Below are 16,988 nucleotides of genomic sequence, written 5' to 3' on the forward strand. Positions count from 1 at the left end.
AATAACGATCGGTAAACGAAATAATGGAAATAATTTGGAAATAAATTTTGCCGGAGGAAATTTTGCCGAAAGAAACGATTAAGTTGTAAAAGCAATTTAAAAAATCGGTCGCCAGTTCAACTGATGAGCGACAGTACTGTTAGGTACGTGAATAATTGTGCCTAAAATAAAGTTTACCTGTTTGTAGTGCAGCAGGTGGAACGGGAACTTTTACGTAAGTGCTGTGTCAGGCTCAGTAGTAATGTAAAACAATGTCATAACAATCTAACTACACTTATTTTGTTGATAATTTGTCAGCTAAGTGCAATGCTGACAACACAGATAATTATCTATCCAGATTTTGAATAATGGACTGTAATTCTGTCTTTAAAATTAGGTATTTTGCACAGTTTAGTCTACTGATAATGAAATATATTGCCAGTAATTGATTAACTATGTTTTGAATGATAATAATTCATTAATCGGGGGATTGTCAGGTGGAATGAGCTTTATAGTTTCATGAAATATCCTTGAATTAACTTCAGCTGAATATGCATTGAAATAAATCTTAATAATCAAATTTATTACTTCAGTCTATTATTAAGTTACTACGGTTGGCGTAAGCTTATTAAGTGCACCAATTAACCACGATAACCAGTCTGAAATTTACTCTTCACCATCTATGCAAATAATTTGATAATTAACATATTTTCTCTTGATAATGGCGTGACACACTCGGTTCAATAAGGTAAGGGTCGGAAGGAACCTACTTGGTGTTATTGTCGGGTGGAATGTAGCTGCAACACTTCGATTATAAAGTGCTTGTTATTAATTGTTCAACTTCAAAGAAAAGCACAGTCACTGGCAGGCCTTCTACAATTTTATCCTACGAAGATTAAGTAGATCTTACCTTCCTCGTTGTCGGTGGATTGAGGGAAGTCCACCGCAGCGACACAATGTGGCATCGGGCTTTTACTGTTGCGACTTGGGCCCACAGTGCGCTTCACATTTAAGTCCTCGTTTCATCAGCACTATGCCCATTAATCCATAATAACTTGCCCGGCCATGTTTCCAGATATGCCGACCATTACTTTCCCGTCGTACTTAGATCCACACACTAGCCGTTAGATGTAACACATCTAGGACTAGCAGCACTCGACTGTACGTCTTACTCCGAGAACGGAGTCACTGCTACTACTGCCCGCTGGCGCGCTCCCGCGCCCAGAGGCGCGACAAAACAATCTCTCTGACTTCAATGTTAACTAAATATGCCCTGACTTGCCAGTGTTAAATATTACATAATTTAAACATAGTATTTACAATACATATTTACACTAGACAATACATCGTATACAAACAGATTCATGTGTTAAGTAAGCGAAAAAATTCATAGTAAGGACTGCGGTGTAGCGTCAGAAAGTTCGCGATGTATTGCTATAAGGTCATTTACGACCTTATTACATTTCATTTAAGCCACAGGTATTGGTGCGTACGTCACGGCGTACTGCTTTTGTCGGCAGATCGGCAACTCGACGTCGAGTCGCGTGGTGCTGCGAGACCTGACGGCGGCCACTTCTGGCCGCTACCGCTGCGAGGTCTCCGGGGAGGCGCCCTCTTTCCAGACCGTCTCCGACCACGGCGATCTGCTCGTAGTCGGTAGGCACAACTGTTCATTTACTCTCTTAGCTTTACAAACTGTTACAACGTGTTCTGCATCACAGCGCACCGACTTACTGTTGCTACGAATTGTTCCGTATGACACGGCAAAGCGGACTGAACACCTGGGCCATGGAGGCAGCGCCATCGTGTTTACGCCCGGGGTACGGTAAGACGAGGCAGCAATACCGTACACCCCGCTATTCTTATAAGTCGGGTGCTGTCAAACGCTAAACAATTATACGCCAGTACACTGCTTTGCACAGTAATACACTACTGGCCATTAAAATTGATACACCACGAAGATGACGTGTTACAGACACGAAAATTAACCGAGAGGAAGAAGATGCTGTGATACGCAAATTAGCTTTTCAGAGCATTCACGCAAGGTTGGCACCGGTGGCGACACATACAACGTGCTGACATGAGGAAAGTTTCCAACCGATTTCTCATACACAAACAGCAGTTGACCGGCGTCGCCTGGTGAAAAGTTGTTGTGATGCCTCGTGTAAGGAGGAGAAATGCGTACCATCACGTTTCCGACTTTGATTGCGGTTTATCGTATCGCAACATTGCTGCTCGCGTTGGTCGAGATCCAACGACTGTTAGCGGAATATGGAATCGGTGGGTTCAGGAGGGTAATACGGAACGTAGTGCTGGAGCCCAACGGCCTCGTATCAATAGCAGTCGAGATGAAAGGTATCTTATCCACATGGCTGTAACGAATCGTGCAGCAACGTCTCGATCCCTGAGTCAACAGATGGGGACATTTGCAAGACAACAACCATCTGCACGAACAGTTCGACGACGTTTGCAGCAGCATGGACTATCAGCTCGGAGACCATGGCTGCTGTTACCCTTGACGCTGCATCACAGACAGAAGCGCCTGCGATGCTGTACTCAACGACGAACCTGGCTGCACGAATGGCAAAACGTCATTTTTTCGGATGAATCCAGGTTCTGTTTACAGCATCATGATCGTCGCATCCGTGTTTTGCGACATCGCGGTGAACGCACATTGGAAGAGTTTATTCGGCATCGCCATACTAGCGTATCACCAGGCGTGATGGTATAGGGTGCCATTGGTTACACGTCTCGGTCACATCTTGCTCGCGTTGACGGTACGTTGAGCAGTGGACGCTACATTTTAGATGTGTTACGACCCGCGGCTCTACCCCTCATTCGATCCCTGCGAAACCCTACATTTCAGCAGGATAATAATGCACGACCGCATGTTGAAGGTCCTGTACGGGCCTTCCTCGATCCAGAAAATGTTCGACTGCTGCCCTGACCAGCACATTCTCCAGATCTTTCAGCAATTGAAAACGTCTGGTCAATCCCGGCCGAGCAACTGGCTCGTCGCAATACGCCAGTCACTACTCGTGATGAACGTGTTGAAGCTGCATGGGCAGCTGTAACTGTACACGCCCTCCAAGCTCTGTTTGACTCAATGCTCAGGCGTATCAAGGCCGTTATTACGGCCAGAGGTGGTTGTTCTGGGTACTGATTTCTCAGGATCTACGCAACCAAATTGCGTGAAAATGTAATCACATGTCAGTTCTATTATAATACATTTGTCCAATGAATACCCGTTCTTCTTCTGCATTTTTTCTTGGTGTAGCAATTTTAATGGCCAGTAGTGTAAAACAATGACTAGCACTTCTGTTAGACAATACCAAATGTGGTGTCACAGCCAGACACCACACTTGCTAGGTGATGGCCTTTAAATCGGTCGCGGTCCGTTAGTATACGTCGGACCCGCGTGTCGGGGCCGGCCGGAGTGGCCAACCGGTTAAAGGCGCTACAGTCTGGAACCGCACGACCGCTACGGTCGCAGGTTCGAATCCTGCCTCGGGCATGGATGTGTGTGCTGTCCCTAGGTTAGTTAGGTTTAAGTAGTTCTAAGTTCTAGGGGACTTATGACCACAGCAGTTGAGTCCCATAGTGCTCAGAGCCATTTTTTTGAACCCGCGTGTCGCCACTATCAGTGATTGCAGACCGAACGCCGCCACACGGCAGGTCTAGAGAGACTTCCTAGCACTCGCCCAGTTGTACAGCCGACTTTGCTAGCGATGGTTCACTGACAAAATACGCTCTCATTTGCCGAGACGATAGTTAGCATAGCTTTCAGCTACGTCATTTGCTACGACCTAGCAAGGCGCCATATCAGTTGCTATTGATATTGTAAATAATGTACAGACAAGAGCTACGTTCAACATTAATGGATTAAAGTTAAGTATTCCACCATCTGCGTCCGTTTTTCTAAGTTCTAATTTCCTTGTCCTGTTCCAGACCTCACGCCAGCCTGCGTGAGCTTAAACGCGTGCCTTTCGGCTTCCTTTAAATTTAGTGGGTTGGTCTCCTGCCAATCCACAACACCAAGAACAGTTTTCTTATAGTCTTTAATACTCAGACAAATTTCACCACAGTTGTGACTTCTTCAGTATGATTTTTTTTTATTCTTTCTGAAGTATTTTCACAAGAATATCATGTAATTCAGGAATACGTTGACATCAGATTTCGTTGTTGTTTAGATTACATATTTAGTTTACTATTTTTAAGTATTACGTACCTCAATCGGTAAAAACGGGATCCTTACTGGATCACTTTGGCGTCTGTCTGTCCGTATGTTAAGACCCCATTCTCACACGAACGACTGGAGACGTCAGTTTGAAATGTGTGTCAAATACTTTGGTATCGATAGCTACGATGGCGCGGCGTAGGTTGACACTACGACACCGACACCGACGATAGCGCCCTCTAACAGGCGCTGTCCATATCTACGAGCTCCGCCGCAGATTCTGCCCATTTGATGAAGAGCAGACGGCCGGGACACTTCGCACCACATTGCAAAGTTACGTATTCTTCTTGCTAGAGTAAAGGTCATTTAAATCCATACTGCAGTACAGACGTGTTTTACCTTTTCCTGCTCCTACTCACTTCCTACATTCGGCGTACCCTTCAGTTTCCATTAGCAGAGCCACGCACCGCCTGGGCGGGATACAAAAAATATTGGGGTCCACAATCCCTTGGAGGTGTAAAAAATCTAAGCTTCTATGTCAATACAATCAAAAGTTCGGTCATTTCGGTTACACATTTTGACACTCGCAAACATACTCATCATAACCTATATGGTACTTCCCGTTGACATAGAATATTGAAATTTGCAAGCAGCAAGGTTACACTGTACATTGAAAGAAAAAAAAAATTCGTAAATTCTTAATTTGTAATTAAATCACTTAAAAAATGTTTTTTTTTTTTTTTGCTATTTATTGTCCATCCGTCTGTCCCTCGAGCCGTTATAATTTCGTTTTCACAGGGACGGGTCGATGTATCACGTTGAAATTTAGGTCAAATACTAATTTCTACGGTCCCTTAGCAGTGTAAAACACTTAAGCTTCCGCGTCCTTGTAGTTAAAAGATACGGCCGTTAATGTCAGATATTTAGATACTCGCAAACTGTCTCGTCGAAACCTATCGATGAACTATCCGTATACATAATTAAGTTCGTACGAAACGCTCAGAGTACGGGTCCTACCAGCACTTCTCACGTACTTTCTTTTCTTTAATATTATGTGTGCTCTATGGCTGTAAACGGAAGTCATCCACAAGTCAAATATAATACAGCGTGAGATCTGAAATAGAGGGATGTTACGGTAACGTCTGAATTGAATTTTTGTTAAAAAGGAAACCTTTAAACAGTATATTCCTGTAAAATAATGGCTTAGGCCCTTTTTTTTAGGCTTGTCGTTCCTGTAGTTGACCAGTCCTAGGCTGTGAAAAGTGTGTCTAAACTAACATCAACATAGTAATGTCTATGATTCACCACTGAACACGAGAAAGCGTAATGTAACGCTGTTAAAAATTCCACAATACAGTTTATAAACAGCAACCAAACATACAGTTTTCCAAACCAAAGTGTCATGTAACTTTATCGATGTCCACAAATCATTTAGAATATAAAAACAGTAACAGCAACGCATTTAGGAGGCACTAAGAACCTAAATCAGCCCAGGACAGTTAAGCTGCAGCATTGGTAAGAGTAAACCAGACAAGTAATTCAAACGGGGAAAGGGAACCTACAGTTTAACGTGGAAGCCAAACAATGTGTTGTTTCCGGAGACTCCTCACATCGTTGGGAGGTAAAGTGTGGATTAAAACGAAGAAGAAGAATTCGTGCTCCCCGATCTCAAGACCTCTCTGATCCAGGTATGCGCTTTAGCTTTAAGCCACCAGACTCAAACTGTACGCATTAGTTCATCTATATGTTGTGATGAGTCAGTTTGTGTCAAAATACTTGACATTAATTACCATACCTATGATCGCATTGATTTAGAAGAAGAAGTTATTTAGACCGCCAAGGGACCATAGACTTAAGTACTTGACAAATTTCAGCTTGATGACACTACCGGTTCCTGGGATAAAGGGTCTTCAGAAACGGACAAGCGGACAACAAATTGGAAATAAAATAATTTTTTGATATATTTACTGTATGATTAAATGATGATGGCGTCCTCTTGGGTAAAATATTCCGGAGGTAAAATAGTCCCCCATTCGGATCTCCGGGCGGGGACTACTCAAGAGGATGTCGTTATCAGGGGAAAGAAAACTGGCGTTCTACGGGTCGGAGCGTAAAATGTCAGATCCCTTAATCGGGCAGGTAGGTTAGAAAATTTAAAAAGGGAAATGGATAGGTTGAAGTTAGATATAGTGGGAATTAGTGAAGTTCGGTGGCAGGAGGAACAAGACTTCTGGTCAGGTGACTACAGGGTTATAAACACAAAATCAAATAGGGGTAATGCAGGAGTAGGTTTAATAATGAGTAGGAAAATAGGAATGCGGGTAAGCTACTACGAACAGCATAGTGAACGCATTATTGTGGCCAAGATAGATACGAAGCCCACACCTACTGCAGTAGTACAAGTTTATATGCCAACTAGCTCTGCAGATGACGAAGAAATTGAAGAAATGTATGATGAGATAAAAGAAATTATTCAGATTGTGAAGAGAGACGAAAATTTAATAGTCATGGGTGACTGGAATTCGAGTGTAGGAAAAGAGAGAGAAGGAAACATAGTAGGTGAATATGGATTGGGGCTAAGAAATGAAAGAGGAAGCCGCCTGGTAGAATTTTGCACAGAGCACAACATAATCATAGCTAACACTTGGTTTAAGAATCATGAAAGAAGGTTGTATACATGGAAGAACCCTGGAGATACTAAAAGGCATCAGATAGATTATATAATGGTAAGACAGAGATTTAGGAATCAGGTTCTAAATTGTAAGACATTTCCAGGGGCAGATGTGGACTCTGACCACAATCTATTGGTTATGACCTGTAGATTAAACCTGAAGAAACTGCAAAAAGGTGGGAATTTAAGGAGATGGGACCGGGATAAACTGAAAGAACCAGAGTTTGTACAGAGTTTCAGTGAGAGCATTAGGGAACAATTGACAGGAATGGAGGAAAGAAATACAGTAGAAGAAGAATGGGTAGCTTTGAGGGATGAAGTAGCGAGGGCAGCAGAGGATCAAGTAGGTAAAAAGACGAGGGCTAGTACAAATCCTTGGGTAACAGAAGAAATATTGAATTTAATTGATGAAAGGAGAAAATATAAAAATGCAGTAAATGAAGCAGGCAAAAAGGAATACAAACGTCTCAAAAATGAGATCGACAGGAAGTGCAAAATGGCTAAGCAGGGATAGCTAGAGGACAAATGTAAGGATGTAGAGGCTTGTCTCACTAGGGGTAAGATAGATACTGCCTACAGGAAAATTAAAGAGACCTTTGGAGAGAAGAGAACCACTTGTATGAATATCAAGAGCTCAGATGGCAACCCAGTTCTAAGCAAAGAAGGGAAAGCAGAAAGGTGGAAGGAGTATATAGAGGGTCTATACAAGGGCGATGTACTTGAGGACAATGTTATGAAAATGGAAGAGGATGTAGATGAAGATGAAATGGGAGATATGATACTGCGTGAAGAGTTTGACAGAGTACTGAAAGACCTGAGTCGAAACAAGGCCCCCGGAGTAGACAACATTCCATTGGAACTACTGACGGCCTTGGGAGAGCCAGGCCTGCAAAATTCTACCATCTGGTGAGCAAGGTGTATGAAACAGGCGAAATACCCTCAGACTTCAAGAAGAATATAATAATTCCAATCCCAAAGAAAGCAGGTGTTGACAGATGTGAAAATTACCGAACTATCAGTTTAATAAGTCACAGCTGCAAAATACTAACACGAATTCTTTACAGGCGAATAGAAAAACTAGTAGAAGCCAACCTCGGGAAGATCAGTTTGGATTCCGTAGAAACACTGGAACACGTGAGGCAATACTGACCTTACGACTTATCTTAGAAGAAAGATTAAGGAAAGGCAAACCTACGCTTCTAGCATTTGTAGACTTAGAGAAAGCTTTTGACAATGTTGACTGGAATACTCTCTTTCAAATTCTAAAGGTGGCAGGGGTAAAATACAGGGAGCGAAAGGCTATTTTCAATTTGTACAGAAACCAGATGGCAGTTGTAAGAGTCGAGGGACATGAAAGGGAAGCAGTGGTTGGGAAGGGTGTAAGACAGGGTTGTAGCCTCTCCCCGATGTTGTTCAATCTGTATATTGAGCAAGCAGTAAAGGAAACAAAAGAAAAATTCGGAGTAGGTATTAAAATTCATGGAGAAGAAATAAAAACTTTGAGGTTCGCCGATGACATTGTAATTCTGTCAGAGGCAGCAAAGGACTTGGAAGAGCAGTTGAATGGAATGGACAGTGTCTTGAAAGGAGGATATAAGATGAACATCAACAAAAGCAAAACAAGGATAATGGAATGTAGTCTAATTAAGTTGGGTGATGCTGTGGGAATTAGATTAGGAAATGAGACACTTAAAGTAGTAAAGGAGTTTTGCTATTTGGGGAGCAAAATAACTGATGATGGTCGAAGTAGAGAGGATATAAAATGTAGACTGGCAATGGCAACGAAAGCGTTTCTGAAGAAGAGAAATTTGTTAACATCGAGTATAGATTTAAGTGTCAGGAAGTCATTTCTGAAAGTATTTGTATGGGGTGTAGCCATGTATGGAAGTGAAACATGGACGATAAATAGTTTGGACAAGAAGAGAATAGAAGCTTTGGAAATGTGGTGCTACAGAAGATTGCTGAAGATTAGATGGGTAGATCACATAACTAATGAGGAAGTATTGAATAGGATTGGGGAGAAGAGAAGTTTGTGGCACAACTTGACTAGACGAAGGGATCGGTTGGTAGGACATGTTCTGAGGTATCAAGGGCTCACCAATTTAGTATTGGAGGGCAGCGTGGAGGGTAAAAATCGTAGAGGGAGACCAAGAGATGAATACACTAAGCAGATCCAGAAGGATGTAGGTTGCAGTAGGTACTGGGAGATGAAAAAGCTTGCTCAGGATAGAGTAGCATGGAGAGCTGCATCAAACCAGTCTCAGGACTGGAGACCACAACAACAAAAACATTTACCAATTAAGATTTTTCGGATGTGCTCCTTTACTCGTAGGGCAAAACATTGCTTCTTGTCGAATTTCATGGTTTTAAGTCAAATGGAAGTATACTGTAGGTCTTGATGAGTGAGTCTGGAGGATCGAAATATGTGACATAAATGCCTATATCTTTTGAGTGATTTGGCTTAGAAGCTTAAATTTTGACACCGCCAAGGGGCCATAGACGTAACATAAATTTTAACTTGATACCTACACCCATTCCTGGGGAAAAAGGTATTAACTGTCGTATAGACATTTGGGCAGAAGGAGAGCAAAGTGATGCTATAAGGCCTCTGTTTCTTGCTGACTGAGATGCAGAACCCGAAAAAGGGGGCATATGCCAGTATTTTTGGAATATGTAGTCTAAAGGTTATATTCTAAACAAAAATTCAATTCAGATGTGGCCTTAAGAGCATTGTGTTGCAGGTAACACTCTATGTTAGTTTAGACTTGTGGCTGATTTCTTTTGGCAGGTACAGAGCACACATAATATAAAAAAGAGGTAAAATACGTACATACATAAATTAAAATTAAATTCTAATAATTACTTTCAGAGCGTAACATTTATGAATCCACATTTCGTCTAAGAAGACTGGCCACTGTAATCCTGATGCTTCAATCCTTTGATTTTTGTCGGTGTTTCCTCGCTAACCATGAAGTCCAGCTCTGTGTAACAGGAGACGTGAAGTTCCCACCAACTTGGTAATTATTTGTGTTTTCTCACTATCACTGAAATTGCTGCCTAATGACGCATTTTTCTATATCGTCAAAGGGATACTTACTTTCTAGTCTGTGCTTCCTCGAATTTGAATCCCACTGTGCTCAGCGTCGCTTACTCCTGATGTAGTTCGCACACGATCAGTTTGCCCAACTTTAGAGTTTTGATCGCACGTTCCATACCTTTCCCATCAGCACAAACATTCATGTGTCTTTCTCATCATTAATTAATTTAATGTGTTAACAGTAAGCGTTCTACGCCATCTCTCCTTGCTTGGTTCGCGGGTTGACTACCGGCATTACACTGAGGTGACAAAAGTCATGGGGTACCACCTAACATCGTGCCGAACCTTCTTTTGCCCCGCGTAATGCAGCAATTCGACATGACCTGGAGTCAACAAGTCTTTGGAAGCCATCTGCAGAAATACTGAACCATGCTGCCCTTGTAGTAGTCCATGATTGCGAAAGTCTTGCCAGTTGCCAGATCGCTAGATTCTGTCCCATAAATGTTCGATGGGATTCATGTCGGGCGATTTGGGTGGCCAGCTCATTAGCTCCAAGTGTCCAGAATGTTCTTCAAATAAATTTCGAACAAATGGTGGCCTAGCGAAATGATGCATTGGCTTCCATAAGAACACGAAGTCCGAGGTTGCAAATCGTCTCCAGATAGCCGAACATACCCATTTCCTGTCAATGTCCGAGTCTGTTGGTCCAGAGTACCCAGTCCACTCCATGTAAACACAGTCTACACTATTATGGAGCCACCAACAGCTTGCACAGGACCTTTTGACAACTTAGGTCCATGGCTTCATGTGGTCTGGGCCATACTTGAAACCTACCAAGAGCTCTTACCAATTAAAATCGGAACTCATCTCACCGGGCCACGGTTTTCCAGTTGTCTAGGGTCAAGCCGATATGGTCACGATCCCACGAGAGGCGCTGCAGGCGATGTCGTGCTGTCAGAAGAGCACTTGCGTCGGTCGACAGCTACCACAGCCCAATAACGCCACATATTACCGCACGGTCCATCATTGATTTCTGCGAATATCTCACGCAGTATAGAATGTGTTTTAGCACTGACAACTCAACGCAAACGCCGTGCTGCTCTCGGTCATTAAATGAAGGCCACTGCGTTGTCTGTGGTGAGAGGTAATGCTTGAAATTTGGTACTGTCGGCACACTCTTGACACTGTGGATCTCGGAATATTGAATTCCTAAACGATTTCCGAAATACCTCATGCGTCTAGCTCCAACTACCGTTACGAGTTGAAAGTCTATTGATTCCCGCCGTGCGGCCGTTATCACGTCGGAAACCTTTTCGCAAGAATCACCTGAGTACAAATGACAGCTCCGCCAGTGTACTGCCCTTTTATACCCTGTGTAGGCGATACTACCGCCATCTGTATATGAGCATATCTCTATCCTAACTTCTGTCACCTCAGCGTACTTTGTGCTTTAATGTGGTTGTACCTAAGGAGTTCTTTTCATGGGGCAGCCGCAACTGTATAAGTCCAGTTTGTAAGGTAAAGAAACCGTACAACAGTTGCTTGGTTCATAATCTTTTATTGTGTATACGACCAGCTTCGGAACATTTCAAGTTTCATCATTTGATGTAAACTGTAGCAAGGAAAATTGGAGGGGATCCTCATGTCTGAAATACCCGATAAGGAACTATGCGACTAAAATTTCAAAATTAATATAAAGACCAAGGCATTCCTTACAAATAAAATGGCTTAACCATCTGAGGTTATCCTCACCCCAATAATGTCATGGAGTCAACGGTTTCGTATCCAAAGGATAAAAGGGACCTACAGAAAACAAAAGAACTTGAAGACGCGAACATCACGACCGGACACCAAAAATTACCAGAATATCTAAACATATAAAATGGAATAAAAACGGTGGGAAGAAATGGCATACTTCGTGGAATTACATAATTCCGTAAATACGCAAATACAGTTCCCTCATTCTGTGCGATCGGGAACACAAACAGGAAAATCATGTACTAATAAATACTGGCTGTGAGTACTAAGGCCGCAAACGAGCCATAGAGCAGGCGCGGTAAGAAACGACATAACGTAGATGAACTGTTTAAACTTGAAAGCGGGAAGTAGGCCTAACAATAGAAAGGTGATGGAACCATCACAAGATTAACAGGGAAAAGGACTTGTACATCAAAAAATAAAATAAAACAAAAAATCAAAAAGGAATAATATTAAGTTGTACGGACCCCTTAACTTGCCTGGATAATCTCATAATTAACTACAATATTTTTGTGAGACATGTCAGTGCGTTCGTTAATTGTATCGAGAAGGTATGAATGAAGACTTCTTACGATTTCAACTGCTTCAAGGACGCTGAGTATCCGACATTTCTTTGCAGTGCGTGTGAGATAGTTATGTTTTCGCTAACCCGCTGCAGCTCATGCTGGTTGTCAATCAAATGCATTGTCACACCTGACGTATAAATGGCCACTTAATGCTCTTTAAATCTCGTATAAAAATTCCTGCCTGTCTGATCAATGTATCTGCTCTTACATGTCTGGCTTTTATTTCATTCAGTACGATCCACTCCGGTATAGGGAAATGGACGCTTTTTGAAAACTTCAGTATGTTTCAAAATTCTGGTAACTTTAGGTATCTGGCCACGATGCCCGTTTTTTTCTGAAGTTTTTGGTTCCTTTTATACTTTAGACATGGAATCTTTGGTTCCATGACAATGTTGGAGTGAGGAAGACCTCAGATGATTAAGTGATTTTATTTGTAAGTAACGTGCTGTTATCTCTTCTAATTTATTTTAATTTAGAAATTTTAGTTGCATAGTTTCTTATCTGATAATTCAGACTTGATGATCCTCTCCCATTCTCGTGTAACATAATTTTTTCTCTATCACAGTTTACACCAGATGATGGGACTTTAAGTGTTCTGAAACCGGTCATGTACATAATAGAAGGTTGTGGATTAAGCAGCTGTTGTGCGGTTCCTTCATTTTATAAAACAGTTGAGTCTAGTCACTTGATCAGTTTAATTTCCACCAAAGCCGGATACGCAATTCACTTTGTCGATAAATAACTGTCTTAATTTGACATTCATCTTGAGGTCATTGTCCTTCACGAAAGCTCATTTTTTGCACCTGTGTTTGCTTCAATAATAAATATAATTGGAAAAAGAAATTTTCTTCTGCGAAAGACAATTTCTTCTTTTTTCATCCTTACTTATTTCGAAAATGTTTCTCCATTGGCAGCTAAATAATGCACACCCTCGGGACATCTCCGAAACGTATGTGGATGGAACTGACTTCATAATATTTTGAAGACGAATTCAGGTTTGGAAAAGTACCACTGCCATTCTACAACAATTTCGAGTCAGCTGTTATTAGTAACAATAAGAATTATTTTGAAATAATACGTGGTTTACATTCATTTTCTCTGTTCTTTCATTGCACCGTACTTAATCTTGGCTACAACTATTAAATACGGGGAATGTTTGAAAAAATTGATAAAATTTGTATTTTGCTATCAGTCGTTGTATACAAAAAAACATTTGATAAAATTAGTGAATCTACAATCGAAATTGTCATTGAGGACTTTTTCTTCTGATATTTTGTACGACTTGGTTACAAACATTTTTAACTCTTCTTTAGACCCACCGCATGCGATAACTGGAAGTGGTGAAGTATCTTAAGATCTTCCCTGTTTGTGATTGTGTGTACAGTTTTTTCATGTGTGTTGCTAGGGCAGCTTTATTGAAACGATTGAGTGCGTAGTCGCTGATATTTTCAGTGCATCTTGTATAAAAATTTATGGCAGTATGTATCTTATGTAGTACCTTGATCGAGTCTTACATGTGACTTTACGTACCCCTGAAGCTTATTGTCTAACGTGCAAGATAATATATACGGTATTATTTGTGGAAATAGCTACTTTCACATTATGTGACTTAAGGAGAGTTGCTGTTTTTCGAGATAACGCAACCCTCAAACGATGGCCACAGATTCAGGATTTTTTTTCTTCTTTCAATTTTTTCTTCTTTTCCTCTATCATTTAGAAAGAGAACCCATTAATCGCTGAAATTTTCATTACAATGTTGAATTTCTTCTTCCTTTTCTCTGTGTTCAAAGGAATCAATTTGCCTTTGGGTACCATGGTTTTATATGTAGCCTTCTTGTGCATATATAAGTTACATGTTGTGTCTGTGATAGTGTTTGTGGTTGTGTAATTATTTTTACTTTTCTTATATATTTTAGAGTTGGTCCTATTGTTCCTGTACATCTTATTGAATAAATGTATGGTTTTACTGCTGTCATTGTTGTCACCTTTGACTAGAATTATAGTGCAACATGTTTAAAAAACAGGGCTCTTAGCTGCTGAGTGTATTCTGTTCCAGATAATTTACAAAAAAATTGCTACTGTTTCGTATTTGAAAGAGCATTTATGAACAGTTGCTCTGTCGTTTATTTAACACGAAACTGTCTTCGATAGTTCGCCCCTTATTCTCAAATGTCACGGGATTTATTGAGTTGGTTCCAGTTCACAACGGTAACTTAATTTTCATTTTCGGAATTCTTGCAAAATTAAGTTCGGTTTTTGCGTGACAGCTCAAACCATTCTCTTTGTTAGGCTCTTTCATTGCCACTGCTGAAGGGTTGTCGTAATATAAAATTGCTGAGACGCTGTGGATTGTCGTGATATTGTGCTCAACCAGTATACAATAGAAACTCGGAATGGGCACTATCGCTTCCATTCTTTTCTTAACCTATCCATATTCTGTTACCCGGGAGACGAAACAGAATTGCAGTGATTTGGTACTGTAGATGAGGTCCCATTATTTGGCTGTTAATGAAGTATACTCGTATTGTCTCTGTCATTAGCTCAACTATCATGCTCTTGCACCATCTATACAGGATAGATTCGTGATTTATTTAATATGAACAGATGAGATCTATGTAATTTTTTTCTTCGCGTTCACTTTCCTATTTTGTCACAGAAAAAGCCACAATACTGAATGTCATATCAAGAAATAAACGTAATTCCGTTCATTTGGAGATATGTGAGGCACTATCCGAACCATCTTCAAGGTATTATATAGGCAGAGTTAATTGCCCAACGTTAAGTTACAGTTTGATGCCAATTTTATATAAATTTCTGTAATCGCACAATGAGTAACCATTTTGAGAACACTTTCTTTTAGAAACAGAAAAAGCGCAGCGGTACTCCGGCTCATGCAATCCACCAGGTGCTTACTGTTGGCAGCCCTGCCTGAGGAAGGGCCGCGCATAACGGGAGGACGACCCCGCTATCAGATTGGCGACACTGTCGACGTCAACTGCACCTCGGGGAGGTCACGGCCGGCGGCTCAGCTCGCCTGGTTCATCAACGGAGACAGAGTGGTGAGTGCTAGCTGTCACAGTTTTCCACATATTCCTTTCCTCCCCGGTACTGCGCAGAACCATCTCATTCTTCACCTAATCAGTCACCTAATTTTCAACATTCTTCTGCAGCACTACATCTCAAATTCTTCGATTCTCTTCTGCTTTGGTATTCCCACAGTCCATGTTTCACTACCAAACAATGCTTTGCTCAGCCGTACATCCTCAGAAATTTCTTCCTCACATTAAGGCCTATGTTTAGTACTAGTAGACTGCTTGGTCAGGAATGCCCATTTTGCCAGTGCTGGTCTTCTTTTTATGTCCTTCTTACTCCGTTCGTCATAGGTTATTTTACTTCCTAGCTAAAAGAATTCCTTAACTTCTTCTACTTCGTGACCATCAATCATTCTTCTTGACTTTCACTCAGGACAGCAATGACATCAGCGAATCTTGTTTTTGATATCATTTTCACCTTGAATTTTAATTCCACTCCTGAACCTTTCATTTATTTCCATCATTGCTTCTTCGATGTTTTGATTGAACAGTAGCGGCGACAGACTACATCCCTGTCTTACACCTCTTTAATCCGAGCACTTCTTCCTTGGTCTTCCACTCTTAAAATTCCTTCTTGGCAGTTGCACATGTTGTACATTACCCATCTCTACCTATAACTTACCCTATTTTCCTCAATATTTCGAACATCTTGCATCATTTTACATTGTAGAACGCTTTTCCCAGGTCGATAACTGTTACGAACGTGTTATGATTTTTCTTTAGTCTTGTTTACACTATCAACCCCGACATCAGAATTGCCTCTCTGGTGCCCTTACCTTTCCTAAACCAAACTGATTGTCATCTAACACATTCTAAATTTTCTCTTCCATTCATCCGTGTATTATTCTTGTCAGCAACTTGGGAGCATGAGCTGTTAAGCTGATTGTGCGATAATTCTCGAACTTGTCAGGTCTTGCAGTCTTCGGTATTGTGTGGGGGATATTTTTCCGAAATTCGGATGATATACCGCCAGACTCACACATTCTACACACCACTTTCCCCAATGATTTTAAAAATTTTGGTGGAATGTTATCAATGCCTTCTGTCTTATTTGATCTTAAGTCTTCCACAGTTCTCTTAAATTCTGATTCTATTACTGGATCCTCAATCTCTTCTAAATCGACTCCTGTTCCTTCTTTTATCACATCAGACCTATCTTCCCCTCATAGAGGCCTTCAATGTACTGTTTCCACATATCCGCTCTCTCCTCTGCATTTAACAGTGGAATTTCCGTTTCAATCTTAATGTTGCCACTCTTGCTCTTAATTTCACCGAAACCTGTTTCGACTTTTCTGTGTTCTGAGTCAGTCCTTCCGACAATCATATCACCTTCCGTGGCACCTCTAAAACACAAAAAATACTGAGATAGAAAGTACAGTACTACAGAGACATTTTCTGTAGATGTTACAGTAACAATAAATAAAATTAGAAAATATTTTAGAGCTTGCATTTGTTACAGAACAGCTGTTTGATGTAAATTTCATAAAAAGATGATGATGAACACCCTTGGAGGAAAGGCTGTTGTTTGTCTCATGGTTGGAAACTGCTTGTGGACTAGTTACTTGTTAGGGTTATTCAGTAATATTATACTACAGATGTGACACGAATATACGAAAAAAGCCAGTCACTCAATTAACAATTTTCTAAGAGAAATAAATTTATTTCAGTTGATAATAGTTTGGCGCACACTTGCATCAAGTGTCAAATA

General features: G+C 41.0%; 1 protein-coding gene across 1 annotated transcript in view; it reads left to right on the forward strand.

Moving 5' to 3' along the window:
- LOC124620041 (cell adhesion molecule 2-like) overlaps positions 1–16,988 on the forward strand; it is a gene marked incomplete at its 3' end in the record, with an annotated part of 210,558 nt that overhangs the window by 171,093 nt on the left and 22,477 nt on the right. The window contains exons 3-4 of the mRNA XM_047146708.1: positions 1,500–1,635; positions 15,111–15,247. Coding sequence (XP_047002664.1) covers positions 1,500–1,635; positions 15,111–15,247 — 273 coding nt within the window. The remainder of the gene's footprint in view (positions 1–1,499; positions 1,636–15,110; positions 15,248–16,988) is intronic.

This window comes from Schistocerca americana, chromosome 6 (genome assembly GCF_021461395.2).
Source record: "Schistocerca americana isolate TAMUIC-IGC-003095 chromosome 6, iqSchAmer2.1, whole genome shotgun sequence".
NCBI classification, from domain to species: Eukaryota; Metazoa; Arthropoda; class Insecta; order Orthoptera; family Acrididae; genus Schistocerca; species Schistocerca americana.